The sequence below is a fragment of the Osmerus mordax genome, chromosome 11 (assembly GCF_038355195.1).
Source record: "Osmerus mordax isolate fOsmMor3 chromosome 11, fOsmMor3.pri, whole genome shotgun sequence".
NCBI lineage: Eukaryota > Metazoa > Chordata > Actinopteri > Osmeriformes > Osmeridae > Osmerus > Osmerus mordax.
In genome coordinates, this window is record NC_090060.1 from 3,186,971 (window position 1) to 3,214,828 (window position 27,858).

General features: G+C 49.5%; 1 protein-coding gene and 3 non-coding genes across 4 annotated transcripts; 1 reads left to right on the plus strand and 3 right to left on the minus strand.

Moving 5' to 3' along the window:
- The first annotated feature begins 72 nt into the window (after positions 1-72).
- Positions 73-27,609, plus strand: LOC136951303 (F-BAR and double SH3 domains protein 2-like). The gene is given in 22 exon segments (XM_067245647.1): positions 73-270; positions 2,732-2,829; positions 7,231-7,276; positions 12,203-12,282; positions 12,476-12,620; positions 13,011-13,144; positions 14,181-14,235; positions 14,425-14,553; positions 17,241-17,363; positions 17,538-17,633; positions 19,809-19,925; positions 20,019-20,123; positions 22,499-22,588; positions 22,722-22,784; positions 24,382-24,516; positions 24,895-24,978; positions 25,146-25,323; positions 25,604-25,812; positions 26,358-26,529; positions 26,851-26,945; positions 27,096-27,107; positions 27,109-27,609. Coding segments are annotated over 22 exon segments (2,259 nt in total). The 5' UTR covers positions 73-249; the 3' UTR covers positions 27,181-27,609.
- On the minus strand, positions 5,624-5,697 carry trnat-agu (transfer RNA threonine (anticodon AGU)). Its single transcript has one exon. It is a non-coding gene; the product is annotated as a tRNA-Thr (tRNA).
- On the minus strand, positions 5,995-6,067 carry trnam-cau (transfer RNA methionine (anticodon CAU)). Its single transcript has one exon. It is a non-coding gene; the product is annotated as a tRNA-Met (tRNA).
- On the minus strand, positions 7,497-7,570 carry trnat-agu (transfer RNA threonine (anticodon AGU)). Its single transcript has one exon. It is a non-coding gene; the product is annotated as a tRNA-Thr (tRNA).
- Positions 27,610-27,858: the final 249 nt, after the last annotated feature.

The following is a 27,858-nucleotide window of genomic DNA, read 5'->3' on the forward strand; positions in this document are numbered from 1 at the left end:
CAGTTCTCTTCGCTCCTCTGGTCCTCAGTACACAGCGGTCTATCAGTTGGAGTGCAGCTAGCGTGGAGTTTCAACCAGCGGAGTAGCAAGCCACAGCTATCTATCATGGCCGCCGGAGTCCAAATCTGAATGCTCTTTTCTCCCTCTTCTCCTCCTTGGAGATTTTAAAGGAATTATCCACACCCTTCGAGGTTTATTCGGACTAAATACATTTCCCAGGGAATATACCATTCATGTCAATACCTAAATATGCAGCCACCGCCGAGAAAGGTGAGTTTTTGCATCCCATCTTTTGCTAGCCAGCTAGCTAGCTACTTTCTCAACCCAAACTAAATGATGATGATGATTGACAGATGTGTGATGTTGTTTTTTTGCGTTTGTTAGCGATAGCCACACATAGAACGGATACACGTTCCTAACGTTAATATTCTCCTCTATTTAATCTCATCAACGATCTTAATGTGAGCAAGGTGTCATGGATTGCAACATTTGAACAGCTAGCAAAGCTTTTATCTAGGCTGGAAATACTGTTCGATCACCTTTTCGTAGTGAAGCTGGACAAGCATGAAAGACATATTTGAGAACTTTGCTGTAGGTCTGTCAATAACTCCGCACACAGATCAGACACACTTTAAACGATGGGTCTAGCCAGCTTCCCAGGACCTAGTCGAAATAGATAGCTATCTATTGAGCTGTACATTTTAATACCAGTGACTGGCAGGGTGTCTAATTGAAATCATTGCGATATAACATGACACAAGCAGGTATTTCATTCGTAGTTAGACGTGCTGTCTGGATTATGATCAAAACAATGTATGCATACATAGCTTGCTTGCTTTCCTAGCGACATGTCACATTTTTGACAGATCGCGGTGTTGTTGCGTCTTGTTCGTCCGTCAGTCTGATCAGGTTGTTTGTGAGTGACTCGGCGAATGTACTGACAACGGTCCCCTGATTGACTGGATAGATGAACAACCTTTTTATTTCATAGTGTATGTAATATTAGCCTACATTACGTCCGGACTAGTAGCAGTCTCGCAGGTTACACACCCTATTGTTCAAGACATTTTGGCTGATAACAATGGTTTCATGTGACGCGTTCCCTGATTAATATTGGGCCGGTCAGTGCAAGTTAATTGATGATGACACAACACACTAGTCATGTTTCACATTACGTTAGACACATCTTAGACATACACTTCACACACTTAGTAGTAGATCGTTTCAGGAAACCAATGTGATATTATGTCTGTAACAAACCGCTTGATGGACAAATCAGGATTTGATTGCATAACATGACCTCTGATGTCTGCAGTGGGAGTTGGTATAAATCTGTGCGCATAGTGGCGTCCGATAACCAATTACCGGCAGTTCCGTTAATTACCGGTTATTCCCTGGTGCCGCTTAAATGCCCCTGGGCCTACTGCACATTCTAGACAAACTAGAACGTGTCACATCATGTCCTTACCTCACACACACACACACACACACACACACACAGGCACCGCTCAGCCACATGCTGGTTTTGGTAGGTAGCAATGTTGAACACGTCTCTGCATGTTCTTTCACAGAGAGACAGACCTCCATACTGTAGCTACCACTCCCAGTGTGGTCAGATAGGAGCCACACACACATACACACACTCAAACTCACAGACACAAACCCCCTCAATCATGACCTCTATCAGCCTGTGTTGCTGTCTGCTATCTCAGAGCAAATGGAGCTAATGATGCACCCACAATGATGTCACTGGGTCAGGCTGTCTACCTGCTACCGGCCCTACTGTACTGCTGTCTACTGTCCTACTGCGCTACACACCTGGTCACTCCTGTGCAACGGGCACCACTTGGGAAGTCACCCGGAAATCCAATAAATGAACCCTGGAAAAACTAAGCTGCATATATCTCTCTCCCTCTCTCTTTCTCTCTCCTCTCTCTCTCTCCTCCTCTCCTCTCTTTTCTTCTCACGCTTTCTCTCTCTCTCCTCTTTTTCTCTCTCTCTCTCTCTCTCTCCTCTCTCTCTCTCTCTCTCTCTCTCTCTCTCTCTCTCTCTCTCTCTCTCTCTCTCTCTCTCTCTCTCTCTCTCTCGATGTCTCAGTCTTTCTCTCTGTCTGTCTCTCTTTCTCCCTCTATCTCCTCTCTCTCTCTCAATGTCTCAGTCTTTCTCTCTGTCTGTCTCTCTCTTTCTCTTTGCTTCTTTTGTGGTATGTTATCGGTAAAATAAGAGACAATGTCAGTTTTCTCTGATAATCCAATTGACCTCTCCCTCCTTATCTTCAAAGGCAGGGGACATGAAAGCTAGTCTCCAGACCACAGTCACTGACTTTGTTTGTGTGTGTGTGTGTGCGTGAGTGTGTGTGTTGTGTTGTGTGTCTTTGTGTGTGTGTCTGGAGTGTTGTTGTTTGGTCTGGAACAGTCATGAATCTCTCATTCTGTTACTCAGTGAACAGTGGTGGAACTTTCCTGATTCTGGACAATGGCCTTGCCAATGACTGTTGTTTGTTTGGGATAACACATGGTCTATAACACTTTTGTTTATTGCCGGTGAAGTTCTCAATAATGTTTTATCGCACCATTGAGAGTGTGTACACAAGTTGTTTTTGGGGACATTGTGTAAAAAATACAGTGAAATGAACCGACCGAGGTTAATAAACTGGCTTCCTAACTGCTTCGACAGGAGGCAGTCTGGGTGGTTTGTCGTGCTGATTGTGTATGTGTTTCCACACCACCAGGTAAAAGTGACTCAGGAGATGAAGAACATTCACACGGAGCAGATGACCAGACTGCACCTGAAACACCAGACGGAATGTGACCTACTGGAAGACATGAGGTACACACAAACACACACTATCTTTTTCATGCAGATGTAATGCAGGAAGCAGAAAAAAGAAAGGAATGAGAGGGAGAGAAGAATAGCCTGAGTAAGCCAGGAAGAGGGAGGAGGAGGAGGAGTATTGGAGCATTCCCATTCGTGTTTTGGGGGGGGGGAAGAATAAAGATCCGGGATATGACGAAGGAATTTCCTGCTGCCTTCCTGTACGCTCTCTCTCCCCCTCCCCTCTCTCTTTCTCTCACTCTCTCTCTCACTCTCTCACTTACTTTCTCAATTTGTTTTCTCTGTTGCTCTCTCAGTCTCTCTCTCTGTCTTTTTCTCTCTTTCGCTCTGTCTGTACTATTCCACAGCTGGAAGTCATAACAAGCACTTTCAAATTTTTTCCTTTGGTGTTTTCTCAAGCTCTCATTGAATGATAATGTGGATTTGTTTGGTCCAGTATTGTAAAGTTCTGTGTGTGTGTCGGGAGAGAGAAAGAGATAAATCGAGAATGGAAGCGAGAATGGGAGAGGGAGAAACAGAGTGAGTGTGAGAGAGAGAGAGGGTCTAGTAGCACTGCTGGCACTGTTCTCCCTCTGAGCTTGGCAGAAGAGGAAAGCCCAGCTACTTCTCACGCTTTCATGTCTGTGCACACTAGCCATTGATTATTTATGACAACGTGGACACGCAAAACACACACACACACGTCTTGGGCAGTTCCATCTGCAATAGAAAAGATTGCAGCGTACTGCAGAATTACTGCTCCATTCGGAACTGGAGAACACAGCAGATGCCCGCTGGAAACCAGAACTTGGACAATTGTTTTTTTTTCAATATTGTTTCCATGAACAAGGGGTCGGGAAAACACGTTAGTATACCCTGAAATGGTATTTCGGTTTTGTTGAATAATTTTCATGACAGCCGGTCTATTTATGTGTAGTCTCTCATTCTTCTCTTTCAGAGGGTGTACACCCGGTACTCCAGACACACTTTCCTCCCAAAAGCTGTAGATATTAACTCTTAAACCCCAAAGCTGCTCTGAGTTTGTTTACCCTAATTAATCCTGATCCCTTCTTTAATCAGGGGACAGAAAAACGAATCTTTAGAAAAGTATAAAGATCTTACACACACACACACACACACACACATAAACACATACAATACACAGACACACACCTCTTTAGGTGCAACCTACTAAGTAGCAGTAGGGTTGTCTCTCCTGGGAGAGAGAGGAGATGGACAGGGCACGGACAAAGAGGGGGACTGAGAGCCAGGGTGAGGATGAGGGGGATGAGGAGAAGGAGATGAGGAAGAGGGAGAGATGGAGGAATCCCTTTTTGAGTCAACTTAGTGTCCCCAATCCTGCTAAATCTGCCATTCCCTTATGTCTGCCCTGCTGTATTTACACACACACACACACACAAACACACACACACACACTCTTGCTGTCCAGCCAAGCTTAGAAACAAGCCCCAACACACACAAACACACCTACACAACACAAACTTGTTTCAGACACTCACAGCTGATCCCAGAGCAGTCAGAACTCCCAGAGCCCGGCAGACAGCGTGTTGTGTACACATTTCTCTGTATACAGACCCTCAAAACATTCTTTTCCCTCTCTGTTTGTCTTTCTCTGCCGTCCTGCCTCTCTCTCACTCTCTCTCTCTCTCTCTCTCTCTCTCTCTCTCTCTCTCTCTCTCTCTCTCTCTCTCTCTCTCTCTCTCTCTCTCTCTCTCTCTCTGACCCATGGTCGAATTGGTGTTTCCATTGATCTCTGTGCAAGTTTAGTGCTGCATCGATCCTAGCTTTTTTCCCATGTTTGATCCTCCCCTCTCTTTGCTTGTGCTGTTGATGCACACACACACACACACACACACACACACACATACACTTAACAACAGCTGGCACCCACTCCGGAACACTGAAGTACACTCTGTCAGACCCAGTCATATGCAGGTCTCATCTGGAGTGTTTTGGCCTCTACTGCTGATGCTGACACCGCCTCTTGAATCAGATACACAGAGACTAAAACATACACACACACAAACATGCACACACTGAAATGGCCGGAAGGGGCAGGGCAATAGGGGTCTCTCTGGAGAAATGTGTCTGACCGCAGAGATCAGAGAGAGGTTTGTTTCTCCAGATACCGAGGGAGGACAGAAAAACTGCTGAGAGGACAACTCGTCCGGTCCATATTTATTTGTTTATTTGACTCAAATCAAATCCAGTCAGCGTTTGAAATGGGATCCAAACACTACAAAGCATATGGGTGCGCACATTCGCACAAACACATCTTGGGTGTGAGATAGCTTGTGACTTATTGGTTGTTTATGTTGATTTACACAGAGGTAACTGTGGTAGCATAGTACAATGGTGTGAGCGGCCTACACATGTCCAGAGATCCCTGTGAGAATCTGAGTTTGAGACAGAGCAAGAGAAAGGGAAAATGAGAGGGATAGAAAGAGGGAGTGAGAAAGAGCTTATTTGACAAAGTGTGGAGGGTATAAAAGGATTTGTAATGAGAGAGCATATGGATATTCATCTCAGCACTGGGATGTGTGTGAATGTGTGCTAATAATTTCTACAGTTTTGTCTGTCAGAAAAAGGCACTGCTGAGATTTGAACTCAGGATCTCCTGTTTACTAGACAGGCGCTTTAACCAACTAAGCCACAGCGCCAAGTTGCAACAAGGGTTAGGGGTCGGGAAACAAGTATAAATAGTGTAGAACGTACACTACAGAATTGCTAATACAGTTGAGTTCTTTGAACTGGACAAAAACTTCTGTGCAAACATAAGTCATGTAAAAGGCACTGCTGAGATTCGAACTCAGGATCTCCTGTTTACTAGACAGGCGCTTTAACCAACTAAGCCACAGCGCCTTGTGGTGACAATGGTGAAGAGCACGTATTTATAGTAAACCTTTTCTATGTGTTAAACCTCGGACTTTTAACATTTATTCTGGTAGACCTTTTAAAAATTACACGCGGCTTTCTTTGAGCATTAATAGGAAAGATTTCGAATTTACAAATGTGAAAAGTTTAATAATGGCGAAATACTGTTGATCTTTAAAATTGCCATAATATAGTTATGACTTGATTCAGGAGGAACAAAGTACAAGTATTTTTTAAACTACATGTTTTATATTAATTACTATTACAAATATCTGCCGGCAAAAATGCCCCGTGTGAGGCTCGAACTCACGACCTTCAGATTATGAGACTGACGCGCTGCCTACTGCGCCAACGAGGCATGTAGCAATCTGCAGCTTTATGCTACATCATCACGTGAACAGAGCATGTGTAGTTGATTGGAGGGAGGTATTTCAGGTTTAGTGATGAGGGTTTATTTAAGCTTTCTCTTCCGGCAATATGTCAGCAAATTACATACGGTTCAGCCAACACTGAGCGGAATCTCTTCTTATTTTACTCTAACCTTGATGCCGTTTCTACTTGGGCTGTGTGTGATTATTGTATCGGGGACTTTATATTATTGTTCTTTCACTTTTTTCATCACTCCGTCCCTCTGACTTTCTTTCTGCAAAACGCGTATTCGAGATCAGTCTGCGGTCTGCACCCTCAGCAACCTGGAGAGCTGATCTCGAGATAAGGGTCCCAGACCTCACGAGACGTATTTTTATTATTATTATTTTTGACTTCAATCTTCTTTCCAAAAAATGGAGGATGCAATAACTTTTTTGAAATGTTCAAATTAGCCTGATGTGAGGAATGATGGGGTCATTTATGTTTAAAGTGAGATTTAATGTTGTCTTTGCAAGATTATCTCACTTGAGAGCATGGATGGTTTTGGATATATTAGGCAATGATAACATGATACAGTTTATTAGGGTTGGGTAATGTATACAGGGGCAATATGTGCCGCAGATAGGGTTTAATTCATGTAATGTATTTATTGAATAATTGTTGTTGTATTTTTATGATGTTTTGGTAATATCTGGCTTGTGGAAGTGTAATGGTATCTCCACCTTGGTGAACATTCCTGGGTTGAGATGAGAGATCCTTGCTGCCCGGATGTTTGGGGGATTTTTGAGGGAGGAGGCGACAGCGAGGGGAGAGTTGGGACTGGGGAGGGTTGGAGGCAATGGGAGAGTAAGTGTAGGGAGGGAGCAGGATGGGGGGGGATTCCTGCCTTGCATAACCGTGAGGTTTCTGAGTCCGTTTATGTAGACAGAGGCACAGAACAGGCCGGGCCAATCACTGCTTCCTCTCATCTCTCCTGTACTCTTCTCCACTACTGTTATGATTGTTACAGTAAAAAGGCTGCTGTTGATGGAAACCCAGACACGCACACACACTAACCCTCACTTACAAAATCAGCCTTTGCAAGTAAAGCTATCATTTATGGAAGGCCTATTTGTCAATGGGAATAATGTCTCTCTCTTTCTCTCTATCCAGGACCTACAGCCTGAAGAAGGGACAGCTGGAGAGGGACTATGCACAGGTATGTATCTCTCCGGCACACACACAACATGTAGTCCAGCAGTCCAACATGTTAAAATGCGTATTAAGTGAGCTGTTGCCGCTTAAGTCAGTTCATGTATACAATTGCAGTGTCTCTGCATTACGAGCAGGATTCCCTAAAGGCACTGATTCAAACACACTCTGACTTGGAGATGCCAAACTATTTGGCAGGTTTGCCAAATAAATTGACCCTTTACAAAAGGCACTGCTGAGATTCGAACTCAGGATCTCCTGTTTACTAGACAGGCGCTTTAACCAACTAAGCCACAGCGCCAGGTGGTGGGGCACTGATTTTTGTCTGTACTTGTTGGCCTGCTCTGTCCTGACTGACCTCTGGACTATCCAGGAGGGAGGGCTGGCTGGGTGGGTGGGGAGACTTCCCAACAACACTGGGAACATTCATACATTCTCACATCATGACGCAATGCATGAGCTCACTGTGTACACACACTCACTCATACACACACACACACACTCATACCGCTCCATGCCATGCAGCTGTCCACACAAATAAACATTGTTTTCTGGCCCCATCATCCTTAAAAGCAGGTTCACACACACTGCACTCCTGGACGGAGAGATGGAGGGAAGAGAGGAGAGGAGGAGTATAGCATAAAACGAGGAGCGATAAAGGAAAAGGAAATGCGCGTTTGTGTGAAAGAGAGAGGGGGGGGATTCTTTCTCTCGTTGTCGAGGATACAGTGACACATCACCCAGAAACACGTTCCTGTGTTTGAACAGAAAAACAGTGTCTTTCACCCTAAGTATGGTCTACACAGCTAACTACTCACCAAAACCTCTTCAGCCAAGTCTACAGCCATGACATCATACAGGCTCAGACAGTGTGTGTGTCTCTGTGTGTGTCTTTGTGTGTGTGTGTATCTCTGCGGATGTGTGTCTGTGTGTGTGTGTGTATGTCTGTGTGTGCCATAATGGACAGTGTACCCTCGTCTCTTCTTCACCTCTGCAAGACAGGTTGCCTAGCAACAGTAGTACCCTTTCTATAGAATAATGGATTTCTTCCTGATTGTGCAAGACTGTCTGTACGCCCCCTCCTCTCCCCCTTCCCCGTCATCTTTCTCCCTCTTCCTCCCTCTTTCTCCCTCTCTGTCCCGCCTTCTCTCCCTCTCTCCCTCTCTCCCTCTCTCCCTCTTTCTCTCCTCCCTCTCACTCCTTTATCTCTCGCCCCCACCCCCCTCCATCCCTCTCTTTGTCAGACACTTGGCCAGTTGTGTGGGTACACAGAGCTGTGCCAGTACAACCAGATGAGGTCACAGTGTGGTGATGCTATCACAGGCCCTCTGTTCTACTGGCCCAATGGCCCCCTCCACCCCCACTCCCCCTACCTGACCCTTTTTTTTTGGGGGGGGGGGGGGGGGGGGGGGGGCTAGACCAACCAGTGAATAGGAAGTGAGACAGAGAAAGACAGAGGAGGAGGAGGATGAGGTTGGGAACGAGGGAGACCCTGTAATTTAACCTCTGACCTATCAGTGTGTCAGACGGGAGTCTACTCTTGCGGGAACACCATCTCTAATTAGCAGCTGTCAATCAAAGCCCTCCTACACAATGTGTGTGTGGGTATGTAAGGGTACCAAACCTTGCAGTGTTATTCCTCCCATTCCCCATACAGGCATAACTGGAATAGTTTTGTGGTAGGATCAGACTGCTCTAAATGGCCAAATAAGGTCTCTGTGTGTGTGTGTTTGTGTGGTGGGCAGTGTGTGTGTGTTTGCGCATGCCCTTTTTTTGCTCATTGTGTGTGTGTTTGTTTGTGTGTGTGTGTGTGTGTGTCGTTTCGAAACCACGGTGTAATTGCCCTGTGTGTCTCAGCCAGTGCGAGGATGAGGAGGAGGATGGACTCTCCCGCTCCCAGACTGCTGTGAGTCTCTCTCCTCCTCCTGTCTAGAGAACAGTCTGCTGTCTGGGTCCGCAGTGCAGCTTTCCGCCTCCCTCCCTCCCTCCCTGCCTCCCCTTCTCCTCTCCCCTCGATTTCTCCCGTCTGTCTCCCCCCCCCCCTCCTCCGATGCCCCCCCCCCTTCTCTTTCTCCCCTCCTCCCTCCCTCTCTCCCCTGCCGCCTCCGTCTTCCTTTATCCCCGCCTCCTTCCGTCTCTCCTCCTTCCCTCCCTCCGCTCTTCCCACTTTCCGGTGTAACGGCAGCTCATTTGCATAAACAACTGTCTGCGGCGTGACAGGCTTTGCGACTGTCTGACAGGCACTCCTGTCCTAAGCCAATCACACGTGAACAAGCACACTCAAATTAGACTGCTCCCCCACCCACCCAACCTCTCCACACACACACACACGCGCGCGCGCACACACCGCACACATTCTCACCCACGTAGACCCACCAGCAAACAGACAGCCGCAGACAGCTCCATTTTATTTCAGTCGGTTTTGGAACACTTTCCTCCGAGAGTGTACGTTAGCGCGAAAGTGAGCCAAGATGGCGCGGATCGTATTGTGCGCGTGGGAGAGACAGAGAGCGACAGATCGACAGGAGGAGGGAGAGTGGACGGTGTGAGTGTCGGGAGTGAGGGTGTCTGGTGCAGTTGGGAGCGTGACGGAGCGGCGGAGGGGGTTTTGTGAACGCGGAGGCTGTGGGCAGGTACACAGAGAAGGCCAGCTGAACAACACTGACAGACTGAAGGGCCTGTGAGAGATGGGGATCTCAATGATTGTCCTTTCGCACGAGCGCACGCAATGCTGACAGACACACACGCATGCGGACGCGAATTCTCTCTCTCCCGGCTCCTCTAACACACCTCGGGCTCTCTCTCTCTCTCTCTCTCTCTCTCTCTCTCTCTCTCTCTCTCTCTCTCTCTCTCTCTCTCTCTCTCTCTCTCTCTCTCTATCTCTCTCTCTCTCTCTCTCTCTGTCTCTCCCTCTCTCTGTCTCTCTCACTCTCTCTCTGTCTCTCCCTCTCTCTGTCTTACAGCTTACTCTGCTTATTGTAGAGGTCAAGCCAATATGCACTTTAGCTGCACTCACACTCACTCACACACACACACACACACACACACTCACCCATGGTCTCCTTCTTAGAAGGGTTGCGGTAAAATGGGTGTTATTGCAGTCCTTGCAGGTAACAGAGGAGAGAGGAGAGGGGGACGGGAGGAGAGGATAGAAGGGAGGTGACGAGGGGGAGGAGGGGAGAGGAGAGGAGAGGGGGGAATAGGAGAGGAGGAGAAAGCACATCAGTGTATTGATTGAATAGGAGACAGAGAATTAGTAAGGTTTGGAGAGGTGAGGAGAGGAAAGACAGAGAGATGGGTAGTGAAGTCAGAGAGAGAGAGTCAGAGAGGGGGGGTGGGGCAGGGGAGAGGAGAGAGAGTCAGAGAGGGGGGGGCAGGGGAGAGGAGAGAGAGTCAGAGGGGGGGGGGGCAGGGGAGAGGAGAGAGAGTCAGAGAGGGGGGGGGGGCAGGGGAGAGGAGAGAGAGTCAGAGAGGGGGGGGGTGGCAGGGTAGAGGAGAGAGAGCCACAAGGTGAGTGAGTTTTATGAGGTTTGGAGGGGGGAGAAAGGAGCTTTCCTCAAACCCTTCTACTCTGTCTTCTAATTTAACAAATGACTCATTAAAATGACATATTTGAATGTGTTATTTCAAGATGTATTGGCATGATATCAGTAAAGCAGTATCACAACTGATGAGTGTAGGTGTACAAGTGTTTCATGGGGTAGCACAAGTGATGAGTGCATGTGGAAGTGTTTCAGTAGTTTGTCCCTCGACGGCCTCTCGTAGCTTTCCTTCTTCATCGATTTAGACTGGGAAGAAAACTGTCTGATTAGTCAACTGTCAATCCCAACACCCTCTCTCTCATCGCCTACCTCCTTTTTCTCTCTCTCTCTCTCTCTCTCTCTCTCTCTCTCTCTCTCTCTCTCTCTCTCTCTCTCTCTCTCTCTCTCTCTCCCTCCCTCCCTCCCTCCCTCCCTCCCTCTTGTCTGGTAAGGATATCCTGCTGTCTGTGTGCCCTCATTGCCCCTCTGGCCTGGACAAAAACAGGAAGCATGTGTGTATGTGGGCTCTCACCATGTGTGTGTGTATTTAATTGAGGTGTCTCACCTAGACCACACATGAAGGACAATCTGGTCACCATGGCAACTCCCCGCTTGTAATGGTGTTTTGTAATGTAATGAGTAAAAGAAACAAACGAAAATTGTTTCATTTCAATCTCACAGTCGTCACAGCATCTTGAGCATGGTGCAGAATTAAGGACACACACACGCATACACGCAAACACCCCCCCACTCAGCTAGTTTTCTTTTTGCCTCAACAGCACTCTGAAGCTCTGAGTCTGTCAGCCTGACAATCATGGTCGCTCTGAACAGCCAATCACATCCTTCTGTCCAGCGGGACGGGAGAGGGGCGGGGCTGGAGGGGGGGGGGGGGGCGACACACACACTGTGTCCCAGGATGGAGTTCACCCTCTGGGCTTGGGCAGTAGAGTGCAGTGTCCCGTCCCCCCCACCCTGGGGGTAGTGAACCAACCAGAGACCTTCTGAATCTGGGCTTGTGTCGTGTCCTCAATCGCCATCTGCGAGACGGAGAGTCGGATAGATGGATGATGGGTGAGAGCGGGGAAAGGAAAGAGAGAAGAGAAGGAGGGGGGAGGAGGGGGGGAGAGAGGGAGGAGGACTCCATGGTGTAGTTAGGACAAATGTGCTTCTGTTGTTTTGGTTTGTTATGACTGTTTAATAAATGAGAGCCTTCTCACAGAAGCGCTCTCACAGAAGGAGTTATCCTCACACACCCACGCACACACCCACACACACACACACAGATGCTTGGCGTACATTTTCTCTGACACAGTAACCCACACTCAATGTAGGTTACTCCAGTCTGCAACTCAACAGAGACTCTTACTGTTGAGTGTTTTAAAGTGTGTTTGTGTGTGTGTGTGTCTTTTCAGGCACTGCAGAAGTTGGCCAGCCAGTACCTGAAGAGGGACTGGCCTGGAATCAACCCAGATGACCAACGTACAGACTACAGGTACAGTACTAAAGCACCTAGCTGTTAACAATCATGTATGTACGTGTGTCTTAGTTATATGTGTGTATAATAGCATGTGTAGTGTGTCAGTGTAGTGTAAATATCAGCATATGGATGTGTGTTGTCTCTCTGTATTTCGTGTTTGAGTTTGTGTGTGCGTGACTGGGCCCCTCTGTGTGTGTTCTCAATGCAGGAACGTGTATGCGGTGTGGAGGTCCTATCTGGAGGGCACGGTGCAGGTCACCCAGTCTCGCATGAACGTGTGCGAGAACTACAAGAACGAGATCTCCGACCCAGCCAAGACCGTCCGGCTGTTCAAGGAGCAGCAGCTCAAAAAGGCAAGGCAGTGTGTGTGTGTGTACTCTCTTTCTTTGTGTATCTCTCTCTCTCCAGAGTATAGTTGAGTGTCTCTCTCTCTCTCTCTCTCTCCAGAGTATAGTTGAGTGTCTCTCTCTCTCCACAGTATAGTTGAGTGTCTCTCTCTCTCCACAGTATAGTTGAGTGTCTCTCTCTCTCTCTCCAAAGTATAGTTGAGTGTCTCTCTCTCTCTCTCTCCAGAGTATAGTTGAGTGTCTCTCTTTCTCCACAGTATAGTTAAGTGTCTCTCTCTCTCCAGAGTATAGTTGAGTGTCTCTCTCTCCACAGTATAGTTGAGTGTCTCTCTCTCTCCAGAGTATAGTTGAGTGTCTCTCTCTCCACAGTATAGTTGAGTGTCTCTCTCTCTCCAGAGTATAGAGCAGCTGAGTCATATCCAGGCAGAGCTCCAGGACTCGGTGAAGGACCTGGCCAAGGCCAAGAAGAAGTACTACGAGTCAGAGCAAGTGGCCCAGGCTGTACGAGAGAAGGCCGACATCGAGGCCAAGTAGGTGCCACGTCCTTAGTGCATGTGATGGTGGTGAAGGGAAGGATAAGGATGATGGTGGAGATGATGCTGCTGGGGGTGATAACGATGCTGTTGGTGATGGTGTCGTTGTTGATTATAATGGAGATGATGATAGTGATGATGGTGATGATTATGAGGATGATGGTGGTGTTGCTAAGGATGGCATTCATAATGATGAGGGGGATGGTGGTGATGATGGTGGTGATGATGATGGTGGTGATGATGGTGGTGATGATGGTGGTGATGATGGTGGTGATGATGATGATGATGACGGTGACGATGACGATGATGACGATGATGACGATGACAACGACGACGACGATGATGATGGTGGTGGTGGTGATGATGATGGTGGTCAGGAGAGCTAAAGCAACAGCAGTAGTAGAGAGCCAGTACTTGATTTCACTGTTTGGTTTGAACTGTATTGATTGGCCAGTCAGCTCTGCTCTGTACCCACTGCAAAGCTCTCTCTGTGTGTGTGTGTGTGTGTGTGTCCAGGCTTTTTCATTAGGTAGAGAAGGAGGGACATGCATCATTGTCAAGGGCAGGGAACCCACATGGAGGCCTAGGCACACACTCTCACACACAGTCACCAACACACACGTTGAGACAAATACACACTTTCCATTTCACACACACGCTTGCACCCAGTGGCACAGTGGCAGAAGGAAAGCACACACACACACACTCCGAGGCTCAGTTAGTCAAAGTCGTTGACGTTTTAACGACATGAGGCGGCTCTCTGTGATGTTGTAGGGGTCTCAACGAGAAGGCCAGATCAGGGTTTGATTTATAATGTCTTCCCCCCCCTATCCGCATCCACAGCCAGACGTACTGTTGATTTATAATGCCTGGACTGCATTTGAGGTTAAACATCAATCAGAAATCATAGTCTTGCCTGATCCTATCTGATCTTAAACTTAGTGAACTCTTAACTGATTTGCAATGTCTGGGATGTATCCGTTGGTTACAGAGTGAGCGATTGATCTGGTCTTCCCTTCTCTCTGGTGCTTAGGTCGAAGCTGGGGCTTTTCCAGTCCCGGATCAGTTTACAGAAAGCCAGTGTGAAGGTAAGCATGGCTCTCATTGTTAGCAACTGTGTTTTTGTGTGGTCACACAGTCACACACACACACCCCTTTACACGCATACGCAAGCAGACATAAACGTACTCTCTCATAACCGTCTACCTATCTCTTTCTTCATATCTCTCTCTCCCCATCCTCTCTCTCTCCCCCCCGTGTCTCCCCCCCGTGCCTAGTTGAAAGCTAAGAGAAGTGACTGTAACTCCAGAGCGACCCACGCCAGGAACGACTACCTGTTAACCCTGGCGGCTGCCAACGCTCACCACGACCGCTACTACCACGCAGACCTGCTGCACTGCATCCAGGTAACACACGCGCGCACGCACACACACAGGATCACGAAACCCCTCCGTAATCCGCGACAACCACGGAGAGTCGCAGGGTGAAGGCGGGGGACGCACAAACAGTGTGTTGTTGACAGCGGTGTGCGGATGCGTGCTGGCTAAGTGATAGTGACAGCACAGGTGCCGCTTACAGCTGCCTATTAAAACAAGCAAATGACAGTTTGCACACACACGCGCGCGCACACACACACACAAAGACTGTCTGTGCGAGACCCCTGCGTCAGTCGTTGAACAGATCTGTTAACACACTCTGCACGTGCGCACACTTTCACACACACACACACACACACACAGGTAGGCCATGGACGGTGATTAGGAGCTGTGTGGTGTCCCACTGCAGTGAAGTCATCATCCTGTTAAAGATGGTGGCACGCACACAAACACACACATAAGTCACACACACACACGTCAGCGCTGTCTGACTGTGTTTGCTCAACAATCCGTTGAGTAAACCCCCCACGCACACAAACGCACAGTAGGACATCTCCTAGAAATAGAGCCTACGAGATACCAGAATCTATCCTAGAAAAACAACATACAGGACAAGATCCTAGGATCTCTCTCACGTTGTCAGGGGTAATGGGAGGCTGTAGTGAATTATACATCGATGATTTCGGTGACAGACGGATAAGACTGCAGGGCACAATCACACACAACACACACACGTTGAGGGACAGCGCTGGAAGGCAGCAAGCTGGTCTTCATACTCCAACCACACAGAAAGCGCCAGAAGACGGAGGGAGAGAAAGAGACCTCGATAGAGAGTGGAGAGAGAGAGAGAAACGCGCCGGAAAGTAGACCGAGAGGAGAAGAGAAAGCAGCGAGGGAGGAGAGACGTAAAGAGGGAGAGAGGTAGAGGGCGGGTAGAGAGAGGAGGAGTCGCTTAATCCTCGAGACAAGATGACTGGGGGAGAGCTAATTAAGGATAATCCTCAACAGCAGTGGTAGTAAAGGGGGAGAAACCCATAGAAGGGGGCTTTTCTAAAGTATTTGAACGGGGCCCTATTTCATCGACTTCTCTTCTGCTCTCAACGGTGGTGAGACCTGAGCCCTACTCCCCCTGCTGTCCAGCAAGGGTACTGCACAGCTTATCCTTCAAATAGGGCATTACATCACATACCCAGTGACATCGTGGCCAGATGTGGTTTCTTGCAGAAAATATTTTGATACATATGAGTACACATACACACACACACACACACACAGAAGGTGAGACAGAGGCATGTGGCTTTGTGCTTTTTTGGGATCCTGAGTCATTTTGAAAACACTACCTTAGATGGCTGAGTGGATAAAGGGAGGAAGGGAAGGGAGGGAGGGATGAGGAAAGGAGAGAAGAGAAGGGGTGGGGCCGAAATCCAGTTTGGGACGAGGGCCTCCACCCTTAATGACATCACTTCCCCATACTTGTCATCGTGGCATTGTTTCAGCTGTGTGTGGATGTGTGTGCTGGCGAGCCGGAGGCCTGTGTGTTCTCTTCAGTCGGAATCTGAACCCCACCACCTTTCCCAGCAGCTGTGAGAATCAAATCCAAAGAACACACACACACGCGCTCTCTTTCCCTCTGTCGCTTTCTCTCTCCCTCCCTCCCTCTCTCACTCTCACTCCCTCTCTCTCTCCCCCCACACACTCTCTCACTCCCTCTCTCTCTCTCCCCCCACACACTCTCCCTCCCTCTCTCACTCCCTCTCTCTCTCCCCCCACACACTCTCCCTCCCCACCAGCGTTCAGCTGATCTACAGTGGAGGATTATCCACGGGGCCATCGCTTCGAGCAGACATGTGGCACACCTTGATCCTACGGTGGGGAGGGAATGTCTGTTCTGGAACCAGGATGAGACCGTTAGGCATGGGTGGGAGTTTTCAGTGTCGCTGTTTATAGGGGGACCCAGGTACACGGTGCAAGAGAAGAGGAGACCATGCCTCTTGCACTGTGTATTCAGGCAGGTCAAGTTGGCAATATGGAAGACACAGAAGAGAAGGCTCTTGGGAGTACGATCACTGTTGCTGGGACTGGTCATGGCAAGGTTACACATTGAGTTCTCATGTTATTAGCTGGTGGGAAAGATGGAAGGGTTTGTTGATGTGTGGGGGGTGAGGGGTGCCTTGTGCACAGTGGATGGGGAGCTTGAGTTGTAACTAGGGAGATTTTGTTCCGTTTTTTTAGGTTTGTCTGGAAATTTCAATTGAATGGGCTTTGTTTGAATAAGAGTAAGTAAGTGAAACAATTGCTTTTGTGGTGATGCAGTTTTGACCGCCCACTAAAGATATCTTTAAAGCAAAAGAAAAGTATCTCTCCCTCCCATGCTACTGCTTGTCATCTCCTTCTCCCCTCCGGAGTCCACAGTTGGCTCGATGGTAATAAGCTTGGCAGTGTTGCCACAGAAGTTCATGGATTGGCTTCATTAGTGCTGCATCTATCTGGAGCCCTAAAGATAACTGTCAAATGACACGAACAGTAACACTCTCTCCTTCCTTTCTCACTAACTCAGACTCCCCGCTGTTCTGGTTTACGTCCATCCCTCAAATTAACTACCCTTGTGTTTCTCTCTCACTCTCTCTCTGTCTCCCCCCCCCCTTCTCTCTCTCTCTCTCCCAATCTTCTCTGTATCTCTCCCTCCCTCTCTGTCTCTGTCTCTCTCTCTTTCTCAGACGTTGGATGGAGGTATATATGAGCATGTGAAGGACTATCTGATAGCATTCTGTCGAACAGAGCTGGAGGCTTTCCAAGCTATCCACAACACCTTCCAGTTTCTCCTGGACAAATCCAGTAGGGTGAGCCAGCTGTGTGTGTGTGTTCGCTATTTGTCTGTCTTGCCTGACAGCATTTGTTTGTGTTTGTGTGCGCATGTGTGGCTGTTTGTTTGTCTGGCCTTGACAACATTTGTTTGTGAGTGTGTGTGTGTGTGTGTGTGTAAGCTTGTTACAAAGCGTGTGTTTCCCTGTCAGGTGATGCAGGAGTTCAATCAGCAGCTGTTTATGAAGGAGAACCCCATGTTTCACAAAGCACAAGACTTCCAGTTCCAACCCAGTGAATGTGACACGGTGAGACTTGCACGCAGCACACACACACACACACACACACACACACACTAATAAGTGTCTCAGTGGACACAACCTTCTCCTCCCACAGCTTTCTTTTGTTCCTCTGCTCACAGGTGATACCATGTTCCTAGAAATGTTCCACTTACTAGCGTATTAACAGTGTTGTTTCTAGTTTCTGAAGAGTGCATGAACACAGCATTCATCGTGAATGTGTTAATGACTTTTTGGTCTTGACATTTTAACCCCTAATACAACCGCTGTATCTCTCCTCTACCCCACTCCCCGCGTGTGATAGTCTCTCTGATCTGGTCTCTCTATCCAGCTGCAGTCTCTTTTCAACCTCCTTCCAGACCTTTTCAGGATTTGCTAACTCTTTTTCCTCAAACCTTTTCCACTAACCTCTGTGTTTGTGTCTGTTATTGCATTTGTCCTCTTGGGTGTTGGTTTGTGTGTTTGCTGGCTGTCCTTGGATGTGTGCATGTTGCGTGCGTGTGTGTGTGTGCGTGCGTCTGTGCCAGACTCTAAGCTCGGTGCCGCAGTTGGTGGACATTGAGCCTTCGCCCGTCAGTGCCATGAGACTGACCCTGGCACAGGTACACCCTAACCCTCAGATTCTAACCGCAACGCAACCATAAACCAACCGTTGACGACATTGACCGCATGTTTCACGGCTGCTGACAGTCCCTTATGCTCTGCTGACCACCTGAATGCTGTGTGTTTGAACCATGACATAGTCGCTTGGTAGCCTGTTAGCCATGAGACAGTGTGGTTAGCCAATCCGCACATAGATGATGCTTGATGATTTGATTGAGCCATGTAGATTCTAGTCTTTATTGGCATTCTAGAGAAGATTCTAGACTGTAGTCTTTATGTCAACAATGTAGAGAAGATCCTAGACTGTAGTTGCTATTTGTATTCTAGAGAATAGTCTAGACTTTCAGTTCATCTGCATTGTGTGTGGATCATCCATGCCATCTGAGCCCATGTTTTTGTCTGTCAACCTGACCGTGACCGTGAATGTTCTGCAGTTCAACCGTGACAATGATGTTGGATGGTCTTGTCGGCATGCTAGCGTATCTGCATCCGTGCTAGCGGCCCCTGGCCAGCGTAACATAACCATCAGCACGTCAACCTCTCTGAACCACGACCGCTGGTGGTTAGCTACCACCCAGACTCATCCCCATACCCAAGATGCACCTTGGCTATGGATGAACCACGCCGGCTAACGTTTGCTGACCATCATGACCTCGCCGTGTTCGTCCGTAGCATGTTGTCTAACCATCAACCTCACCATTAAACTACTACCGCAGTATCCAGCTGCCACAACCTCGCCATGTAAAGGTTTACTCTGTGCTTTGCCGGGGTGAGAATAATTGGGGCTTGCTCCGGTACAGTAGCAGAAGAACACCAGGGCTTGTGCAGTTCAACTTGGCTTCTATCCCCCCCCCCCACACACATCCCAACATTCAAACTTAATGCAATTAGGCTGCAAATCTACTGTGTAATAGGTCCCATCGCATACACCTACATTTAGCAAGATTTATGTGTCATAGTAATAAGCAGCAGTGTAAAGATGAGTTTTTTTTTTAAAGTGCTGTAGCAATATGCAATTACCTTAACATGTACTCTACTCAGGAGCCTGCAACACACACACTCATTATATCGTTATAGTGGATTATTTGATGAGTAAAAAAAAAAAGAGAAGAAAATTAAACCTGGGGGGAAAAAGAACCACACATACTCAATTCTAAAGTAGAGTTCAGGATGTGTGGAGGGGGGGGGGGGCAGACAAAGACCAGACACACAGTTCAGTTTAGCTGCAATGGAAAGGGGCACACGTATATGATTTATGCTCTGTGAGCAGAACACGCAGTCTTTATAATACTCACACGTGTGCCTTTACACGTTTATATACACACACACGCATGCACACAACTGTGCACATGTGGTTTTGATAACACCTCGGTGCCTGCCAGGGTAGATAACTTTGGAACTGCAAACACACACGTATCCTTCGTGACGTCGGAATGCCTCCTCTCGCTATCCTCTCTCTATCCTCTCTCTTTATCTTAATTAACAGCTGCTGCGCATCACACCTCGTACTTGCATTGTTAACAAGGTGTGTGTATCTGTGTGTGTGTGTGTCTGTGCGTGTGTGTGTGTGGCGTGTGGCAGAGTCGTCAGCTGGAGTCAGACACAGGAACCACAGAGGAACACAGCCTAAACAAGGAGGCCAGGAAGTGGGCAACCAGAGTGGCCAGAGAACACAGGAACATCATCCACTACAAGAGAGTGAGTCCACACGCACGCACACGCACGCGCAGTGTCTCCCTGTGCTCTGCTCATTTAGTATGCTAACTCTTTGTGTGTGTGTGTGTGTGTCAGACTCTGGAGGAGTGTGACACACACGGCGTCTCTCCCTCGGAGCAGGCCCGGAGTGAGCTGGAGCTGAAGATAGAGGAGACCAGGGAGAACATGCGCAAGGCTGAGGTACTCCTGCCCGCTACTTTATGCCTCTCTCTTTCCCTCTCTCTGCCTTTCTCTCTGTCTCTCTCTTTCTCTGTGTCTCTCTCTCTCGCTCTCGTTCTCTAGCTTTCTCTCTCTCCTAGTAGAGATATCTGTTATCTCTACATCCATTCTCCCAAGCGGCAGCCTGTCACTCGGTGAATACGATCAATGCTTCACCTCCTCTTCGTTCTCCCCTCTTCGCGGTCTCTCTCTCTCTCCACGTTCTTTCTTGCGCTCATCTTCCGTCGATTACATTCCTCTCTTTTCTCTTCGCTCCTCCTCTTTTCTCCCTCCGTGCATCACCCTTTTTTGCCTCAACACGCGTCTCTCCCACTCTTTCCTACCATCTCTCCTTCACGCTCTCTCTCTCTCTCTCCCCCTTCCCTTTCTTGTCTCACCTTCCCCTCTTTCGTTTCCTCTCCCGCTCCCACTCTCCCTCTGTCTCTCTCTGTCTCTCTCTCTCTCTGTCTCTCTCTCTCTCTCTCTCTATAAGCTGGAAGTTATTGTGTCTGGTGCCTCCTTGTGGTTGATGTGGTTCTAGTTGTCGCCTGTGGTTGATGTGGTTCTAGTTGTCGCCTGTGTGTTTAGGATGGTCCCAGGCCTGGCCTACCTTGTATCTGAGTCTGAGTGATAATTACTATGTTAATAAGCCATTGATTGTAAGACCTCAAAGAGTTGCTGTCTACAAGGCCATCTGTTTGCACAGGCTTGCATGCACTCACGCCCAACACACACACACACACACACACACACACACACACACACCACACACCACTCTTCCTCTCTCTCTCTCACCTGTCATTTCATTTCTCTCTCCATCTGGCTCTCTCTCTCTTGTTCTCTTTCTGTCTCTCCGCCTCTGTATTTCTCTCTCTGCCTCTGTCCGTCTCTCTCTCTCTCTCTCTCTCTCTCTCTCTCTCTCTTCTTCCTCATTACAGAGGCACCAGCAGCTCAGAGAGGCTGAATATTTGATGAGTCCATTAAGCTCTAATGGGTCCACATGAGAAAGCTACATCACCAAGCTCTGGTCTATGCCCAGCAGAGCCCACACACACACATACAGAGCCCACACACACACATACAGAGCCCACACACACACACACGCGCACGTTCCCTGATGTAGCCTCGCCGTGGCGTTCACTACACTGTGAAAACAAGCTGGCGGTGGCGATGAGAAGGATGGCGTCGTCACGGTTATTGCCAGATGGGCGAGATATTTAAAAAATGATTCTCTTTTTTCAGGCCACCCCCTCTAAAGCAGCGAAAGTACGAATCTGCCTACACACGCACGCAAACACACACACGTTCACACACATAGGTTTTCTTCCTCTTCCATGGCTGGCGGTGGCCATAACAGGAAGTGGGAGGAGTGTGGTTATCCATAATTAACCAGACTCCACTTCCTGGAAAGGAGGCTTCACCATGCACCGACATGCACTCTCATACCTCTTCAGAACCCCTCCTAGGTTTGAAGGGAAAGTCCTGGTGTGATCAGTGTGGTAGAGAGATGCTTTTAAACCTGTGAGGATGATTAGAGGGAAGGCTCCTCTTTGTCTGACCAGCGCTGATTTAGCAGTCTGTCCCAGCTGGATCTTACGCTGACAGGCTGGGATAAGTGAGAGGCGCGGGGGGGGGGGGGTGGGATGGGGTTTACTGGCGGGCAGTGAGTGTGTGAGTGAGTGAGTGAGTGTTGACAGGGTCGACAGATAGCATGGATTGAGGGCGCCTGTCAATCTTATAGATTACCCAGCAGGCAGTGGGACTGTTTAGTGGGATCTCCCGTGGATCCATCTTCCCTGTCGGGAGGAGAGGGTCTAGATAGAACAGGAGATGTTCTGGGTCTAGATAGAACAGGACATGTTCTGGGTCTAGGTAGAACAGGAGATGTTCTGGGTCTAGATAGAACAGGACATGTTCTGGGTCTAGGTAGAACAGGAGATGTTCTGGGTCTAGATAGAACAGGACATGTTCTGGGTCTAGGTAGAACAGGGGATGTTCTGGGTCCTGGTAGAACAGGAGATGTTCTGGGTCTAGATAGAACAGGAGATGTTCTGGGTCTAGATAGAACAGGAGATGTTCTGGGTCTAGATAGAACAGGGGATGTTCTGGGTCCTGGTAGACCAGGAGATGTTCTGGGTCCTGGTAGAACAGGAGATGTTCTGGGTCCTGGTAGACCAGGAGATGTTCTGGGTCTAGATGGAGACAGATGGACCAGTCAGTAGAGGTTCCTATCTAGGTTTTCCATGAACACACCTGCATCATGTAAAGAAGAAGACCAGATCTGATTGCTGGCTGGTGCTTGTATGCTCCATACATCTTAGTGAACTCTAGATGTGTGTGTGTGTTTCTCTCTGCAGATTGTAAAGCTGAAAGCTGAGGCCCGGTTAGACCTACTAAGACAGGTGGGAGTTGCCGTGGATACGTGGCTGAAGAGCGCCATGAACCAGGTACTGTGTGTGTGTTTGTCCGTGTTAGCATGTTTCTACATGTGCGTATATGTCTTTGCGTATGTGTGAAGGTGTGCTTTGATGTATTTCCCTGTGTGTATGTAATCCCGCGCTCTCTCTATGCATGACCCAGGTAATGGAGGAACTGGAAAATGAACGCTGGGCAAACTACACTACTCACGATCCCTTACTCGCGGTGAGACACCTTCCCTCACTCTCCCTACCAGCATCTTTTAGTGAAACTACACTTCCCACCAACCTTCACTAAGCACGCCCAGTTTGGAGGTCGACACTCCCATACACACCACTGGCCTTCTTAGTAAATATTGCTGAATGTTTGTGTGTGTGTGTGTTTATTGTGCATGTGTGTGTGTGGAAGGGTCCACGTGTGTCGTCTGGGCGACTGTGTGTGTGTGTGTGTGTGTGTGGGGGGGGGGGGGGGGGGTCTTTCTTGGTTTGTGGAGAGGGTCCGCGTGTGTGTGAAGAGGGTGATCCACACGGATGTGTGTATGTGCGATCTCGTACTGAGGTATATATTATAGCCTGCTCCTCCAGCACTATTTGAAATTCTGCTCACATGACACTGCAGCTGGCAGGATATCGAGAGAGACGAAGGAAGGGAGAGGGATGAGAACGACAGAGGGAGACACAAGGGGGAGAGGAGGGAGGGAGGGAGGGAGGGAGGGAGGGAGGGAGGGAGGGAGGGAGGGAGGGAGGGAGGGAGGGAGGGAGGGAGGGAGGGAGGGAGGGAGGGAGGGAGGGAGGGAGGGAGGGAGGGAGGGAGGGAGGGAGGGAGGGAGGGAGGGAGGGAGGGAGGGAGGGAGAGGATAAGGGAAGGCCAGAGTGAACCCCGAGAAGCGCCCCAGAGAGAGGAAGAGAGAGACGGCATGATAATTGACAAACCGAAATTGGATGCTAAGGAGCGCGAGGAAGGGAGGGGACCGAGAGGGAAGAGGCAGGTATGGAGGGAGCGGAGTGTGACCGAGAGCGTGTTCGAGGAGGGAATAACTGCTCCCAGTGCTGTTCATTCATCTCTCCAGTCAACTCTGTCACAGCCACGGAGCGGGCTATCTCAGAGCTACATGTCCTCATCGTGGAAGCATTGACTGTGATCCATAGCCCGCCTCATTTCTTAGTGGCTAATATAGATCCAGGTGAAGGATAGACATGTGGAGACACGGGAGATGCGTATACTGCTTGTTGTTCCGATGAGGGAAATGGATTGTGATTTCACACACACACACACACACATGTAGATGCCGGACCGACACGCACACACTGTGCACGCCTGTACTCACGCAATGGCACCTGTCCTTTCCCAAGTCCGGCGTGGCCGTGGAGTTTACACTGTCAACAGAGATCTGATGACTCAACTCTTATCAGACGCACAGTGCACTTTCTGACATGCGAAGACACACACACACACAAAAAAAACATATTTACACACAAACGGCACACTTGTATTCGCACACACATAAACTCGGACGCACACACGGACACGCACACTTTTGGTTTCGTCCAGGTCACGTTGCTTGGTGTAGTGGATCCTGGTTCCGACTTGGTCACGTGATCCACTTCTAAACCAATGAGGTTCCTTGGGGACAGGTTAGGGTGGGGCACGATGCAGTTGAAGCTGCTGCACAGATAGACTTCTATTACACCGGACAGGTAAGGAGAGAGAGGGAGATAGATAGAGGGAGGGGGGGTTAGAGAAGCACACCAAGGCATTTAAGGATTATTAACACTGACGTGTCTGTGTGTGTTCTTGTGTGTGTGTGTGTGTGTGTGTGCAGGGCCCCGTGGACCTGGAGCGAGAGGAAGGCGAGGAGTGTGAGGAGAGCATGGAGGTGTTTGACGACAGCAGCTCCAGTCCTTCTGGAACCCTCAGAAACTACCCTCTCACCTGCAAGGTCCTCTACTCCTACAAGGTAACACGCGCACACAAACGTAGTCACTGTCACACACACAAACACACGCACGCAAACTTAGTCAATCTCACACACTCTCTTGATCCCTCTCACATAGTCACATTTAAGCACCGAGTTACACACTCATATCCACCCGCAACCCTACAGCCACTCCCAGAAGCCTAGCCGCGGCACTCATCAGCAGCATATGTAACATTAGAGCTATGAAATATGAGTTCTCAATAGGCCTTTATCTGTACCTCTCCCTGCCCTTCTTTCTCCTGTACTCCATATCCTCCCTCTCTCTCTCTCTCTCTCTCTCTCTCTCTCTCTCTCTCTCTCTCTCTCTCTCTCTCTCTCTCTCTCTCTCTCTCTCTCTCTCCCTCCCTCCCTCCCCAGGCGTCCCAGCCTGATGAGTTAACCATAGATGAACAAGAAGTGTTGGAGGTCATAGAGGACGGAGATATGGAGGACTGGGTCAAGGTAACTGCTCACATGCACACCCGCCCACACGCCCGCCCACACACACACATTTACACACAACAACGCCAGACAGACCACCCACCATAAACACTCCCTTACATAACTCCGTTTCAACCTCCAACCTTTATCTCTATGTGTGTGTGTGTGTGTGTGCGCGCGCGCACCAGGCTCGTAACAAGATAGGCCACGTGGGGTACGTACCTGAGAAGTACCTCCAGTTCCCCACCTCCAACAGCCTACTGAGCATGCTCCAGTCTCTGGCGGCGCTCGACGCACGCTCGCACACCTCTTCCAACTCCACCGAGCCTGAACTCCACAGCAGCAGCCTCAACGGAGACGCCAACGGTGAGGACACGCACACACACACACTCACGCACACTCGCACACACTCGCACGCACACACGCGCTCGCACACAAGCGTGCACGCACGCACACACACTCACACGCACTCGCGCACACACACACTCGCACGCACACACTGCATATTTAGAGCCCAATTTTATGCACAATTACAATCCTACAGACCTTAACCCCGACACGCACACATAGCAAGCATACACTGTAAAGAGCTAGCACATCAGCCCTATCATGACAAACAAGATAATAACCCCCCCTCCTCCGCCAGTGAGCTACGTGCGGGCGCTGTACGACTACGAGGGCCAGACGGACGAGGAGCTGACCTTCCCAGAGGGCGCCGTCATCCGCCTGCTCAGCCGCGACACGCAGACGGACGACGGCTTCTGGGAGGGCGAATTCAGCGGGCGGGCGGGGGTGTTCCCCTCCGTGCTGGTGGAGGAGCTGACGGAGAACGGGGAGAACGGGGCCGACACGCAGGTGGGTGCAGCGCACACACTCACATATTCACACACACACACACACATTACACACATTCACACACACACTCACACAAGCTCTTATGCAGATGGGAGATTAGACATTTATGGTAGCGTTACAATTAAAGTGCAGTGTGAATGGGTGTGAGTGTGTGTGTGTGTGTGTGTGTTTATCCATACTTGTTATGTCTAGAGGTCTGATTGGGGCAGGAGGGGTCCTATCCTTCCTGTAACTAAGTGTGTTCTCCCAGTCCAGATAAAGCCTGGCTGGGATTAGGAACCAGCCTATCACAGCACACAGGAACACCGTTATCTCTGTTTGTGTTCTCCCCTGGGCTGGAAGCTTCCTGCCGCTGAGGCTCCATGGGAAATGGAGTCTTCTGGAATGATCAAAGAACGCTGCCGTCCTCGGTTCGGCTGCAACTTTTGCTAAAAAACTGTCTCTCTTCCTCTTTCTTTTTTGGAACCCCCCCCCCCCCCTCTCTCTCTCTCTCTCTCTCTCTCTGTGTTTCCCCCCTCCCTCTTTTCGTTCTCTCCCTCCTCCAGATCTCTCCCTCTCAGAGGAAGCCCTCCTTGCTCCCGCCCCTCCCCCTGTACGACCAGCCCCCGGCCGGCTCCTACGCCAGCCCGGCCACGCCCCCGCCCCTCCCCCGCTCGCCCTCCGTCAACGGGGACCACCGGCCGCCGCCGCCTCCCGCGCAAAAGGGGCCCGTGCTCAGTAAGGGGCCAGACACACACACGCGCGCACGCACGCAGGTCTCCACAATGAGCTTACTGACTGAAAAGAGTCACCCACCCATTTTGATCAGCCTCATGGATTACACAGCGATGATGTGTGGTGCGGTTTAGGGTCCTAGGAAACTGTTGAGCGTACGGGTACTGTTTTAGCATCTTGTTTGCTGACTGTCTCTCTCCCTCTCTCTCTCTCCTCCCTTTCTTTTTTTCTCTCTCTCCTTCACTTTCTCTCTTTCCTTGTTTCTCTCTCTCTCCTAATCTCTCTATCTCTTTCCTACTGTCTCTCTCTCTCTCCGTCCCCCAGACCACAGTGCAGGTCTGAGTCCTATATCTCCAGGGTTTCAGCAGCCGCCCCCACGCCCCAGCCCCGACAGCGTGGGCCCCAGCAAGCTACGGCCGGTAGGTCTCCACCACCTCCACCCCCCACCCCCACCCCACAGCCTTCTGTTTTCAGAGAGGACAGACGGAGCGTTTCTGTGTCTGACTGTGTGCTCCTTGTCTCCCCTCATTCTAACCCACCCCCCACCCCCACCCCACACACACACGCAGGTGCGCGCCGCCCCCCCCTCCCCCCAAGCAGCACGCCCGCCGGCAGGCGGAGAAGACAGAGGAGGTGGAGATCACGCTGGTGTGAGGCTGGGGGGGGGGGGGGGGGCCTGAGCTGCACCACTGGAAAGAGGGGAGGAGACCTAGACAGCCTCCCTTCCTCCTCTCCTCCCCCATGAGACTCTCTGTTGCCTTGACCTCGTCGCACCTCACCATCTTGAATGAAGGAATTCAGCTGGCGGAGGAGGAGGAGGATGATGTCGGGGGCGGAAAGCAGTGAAACCAGGATGTGAGAGTCTGAAAGAGGGAGGGGCTTATCTGTGTTTTCCCCCCATTCACGCCATATATAGTCATATCATACGTATTTAATGTGTATTAGTACAGTACATTACTGTTGTCATAGGAATGCTCAACGTTTTCTATAGCCTAACCCGCTAAATGGAGTATCTATTTGATATGTAGTAGTCTATCCATATTGCGACCTGAAAGGGCATTGTACATACAAAATAAGGGGAATAGAGAGGTGATGGGGCGGGGGGTTGAGGGAGTGGGGGGGGGGGAGGGGCCAAACCGAGAGAGAGATGGGTTGGGGGGGGGCTGGATCCTCCCTGGACACACTGCTCTCGTCTTGAGTTTCTTCTCCTTCCCCTCTACCTCGACCCTTCTCTTTTCCCTCCGACAGGCTGTTTGTTTATTGGCAGTCTGTGCTGACCCCCCCCCCCCCCCGCTCCCTCACTCACACACAGACACATGCCCTCTGTGCGTT